The 1,994-nt window shown below is 36.2% G+C and overlaps 1 protein-coding gene across 1 annotated transcript; it reads right to left on the bottom strand.

The window, feature by feature from the left end:
* Positions 1 to 1,121: 1,121 nt before the first annotated feature.
* On the bottom strand, positions 1,122 to 1,535 carry LOC149159894 (auxin-responsive protein SAUR76-like). Its single transcript, XM_089434457.1, has one exon. It carries the CDS (start codon positions 1,533 to 1,535, stop codon positions 1,122 to 1,124), a length of 414 nt encoding a protein of 137 aa, XP_089290583.1.
* Positions 1,536 to 1,994: the final 459 nt, after the last annotated feature.

Genomic DNA, 1,994 nt, shown 5'->3' on the forward strand with positions numbered 1-1,994 from the left:
CTTAACTTATAATGGTTTTGAAAATTTGATAGTTATATGCCGGGGGTATTCAGACTGCTACTCAATTTGTAGAAAATTAAGGGACCCAATCATTTCCAATAATAATATCGATTCGTTTGCTTCTGAATGCAAATATGGTTCACAGAGTAACATCTTTCTGATGCACCAAGCATTGAGTACTTTATCATGCACGAAAAGTAAATTAAATCTGCAAGAGATTAATACATTCCATTGAAGAGTTAAATATTGATCTTTCTTTTTTATGAATAAAATTATCGATATTTTTTTTCCAAAAAAAAAAAAATTATCACAACCAACTCTGCAAAAGTAAAGTAAGACAGATTTTATAAGCTTTCAGAAATCATAAAGCTGAGAAGTTATGAATACAGTATACATTGCCACAGAATTCATAAAGCCCAGCTATTCTCAATACATATACAATGGCACAGAAATCATAAAGCTGAGATGTTCTCAATACAATACACAATGCCAAAGCTTGTTGCTGTTGACATTGCTAAGTGACTAGCATAGATCTCTACGAGTATTGATAAAGCTCGGCTATTCTGAATACAATATACAATGACACAGAAATCACAAAGCTGAAATGTTCTCATTACAATATACAATGCCAAAGCTTGTTGCTGTTGACATTGCTAAGTGACCAGCATAGATCTCTACGAGTATTGTTGATAATTCAGACTCAAAACTTAGCCCTAGACTGCAAGTAGGGAGAATCCCATTGAAAAGCTTGCAAAATCGAAGTTAGACTTCTAAAACCTTGATACCACCTAAACAAAATGTTTAGAAGAGACCATATTAACTGTTATTGTAAACAAAACCCCTATAGCCATATACCATTACCATCATAGTAATAGCTTGTCATAAATTATAACCAAAAAAACGAGTTCAGAGAAGGATGAGAAGGCATGACACCTAGAAGGTTGGTAGAGGATGTTCGATTTCACTGACAACACTACACAGTACCATTACTGAGTCTGATACCTTTAAAATCCTTTCAGAGAAATAAATACTCCAAATACCTTTCTTCATTATGAGATTATTTGGAATTTCCTCCCAGAATTAGCTGTGGCTCTACATAAATATATGCCTACTCCTTTTTGTTAAGAGGCATAGAATTCAACCAATTCCTCCAAACATTCGCTCTTAATTGCTTCTGGATCTGCATTTTTCAGCATCCACAACAAATGCTCAAAAAGAACGACCTCACATGAAATTGTTTCCCCACTAAGGTCAGCTCCACATGGACCCTCGTGAGATTTCTCAATGAGCACTTTCAGCAACGGGTGATTGAGATGATTTTCACTTACAACATAGCGTCTCCTCGACTTACCAACGTACACTGTTCTATGCCCTGCAGGCACCTCGAAATTTTGCTCATCTTGGTCTCCAAAATCGCAGGAATCGTCTGTATGGTTGGAGCTGCCCAAGCCACTGCGTGATCTTCCAATCTTGCCATAGTTTTGCCATTTTTTGATAATGCTTTTTATTTTTTCAATTTTACCACGATTAGTCATGTCTGGAAACAGATTTGCTAATACAGACAGTTCACTCCAGAAAACTATCTATCTTTAGATTAGCTAACATACATAATACACATAGGTCACTTCAGAAAATTATCCACGCCTCCAGTTCACTCTTTCAGATAATACACACAATTCACTCCAGAAAACTATCCACCTCCCAAAAGAGCAGGGACGATAAGTTAGCTAATACACACAGTTCACTCCAGAAAACTATCCACCTCCCAAAAAAGCCAGTTCACTCCAGAAAACTATCCACCTCCCAAAAAAGCTGGGAAGATAGATTGAGATTAGCTACTACACACAGTTCACTCCAGAAAACCATCCACACCTGGATAAAATTAACTAATACATATAATTCACTCCATTAACTAATACACCCAGTTCACTCTAGAAAACTATCCACCTCCGTAAAAAGCAAAGAGGATATATTCTAGACTAGAACTAGATTAA

The sequence above is a fragment of the Pinus tabuliformis genome, chromosome 5_2, assembly GCF_031772625.1.
Source record: "Pinus tabuliformis cultivar Carrire ecotype Pingquan chromosome 5_2, CPIR1, whole genome shotgun sequence".
Lineage (NCBI taxonomy): Eukaryota > Viridiplantae > Streptophyta > Pinopsida > Pinales > Pinaceae > Pinus > Pinus tabuliformis.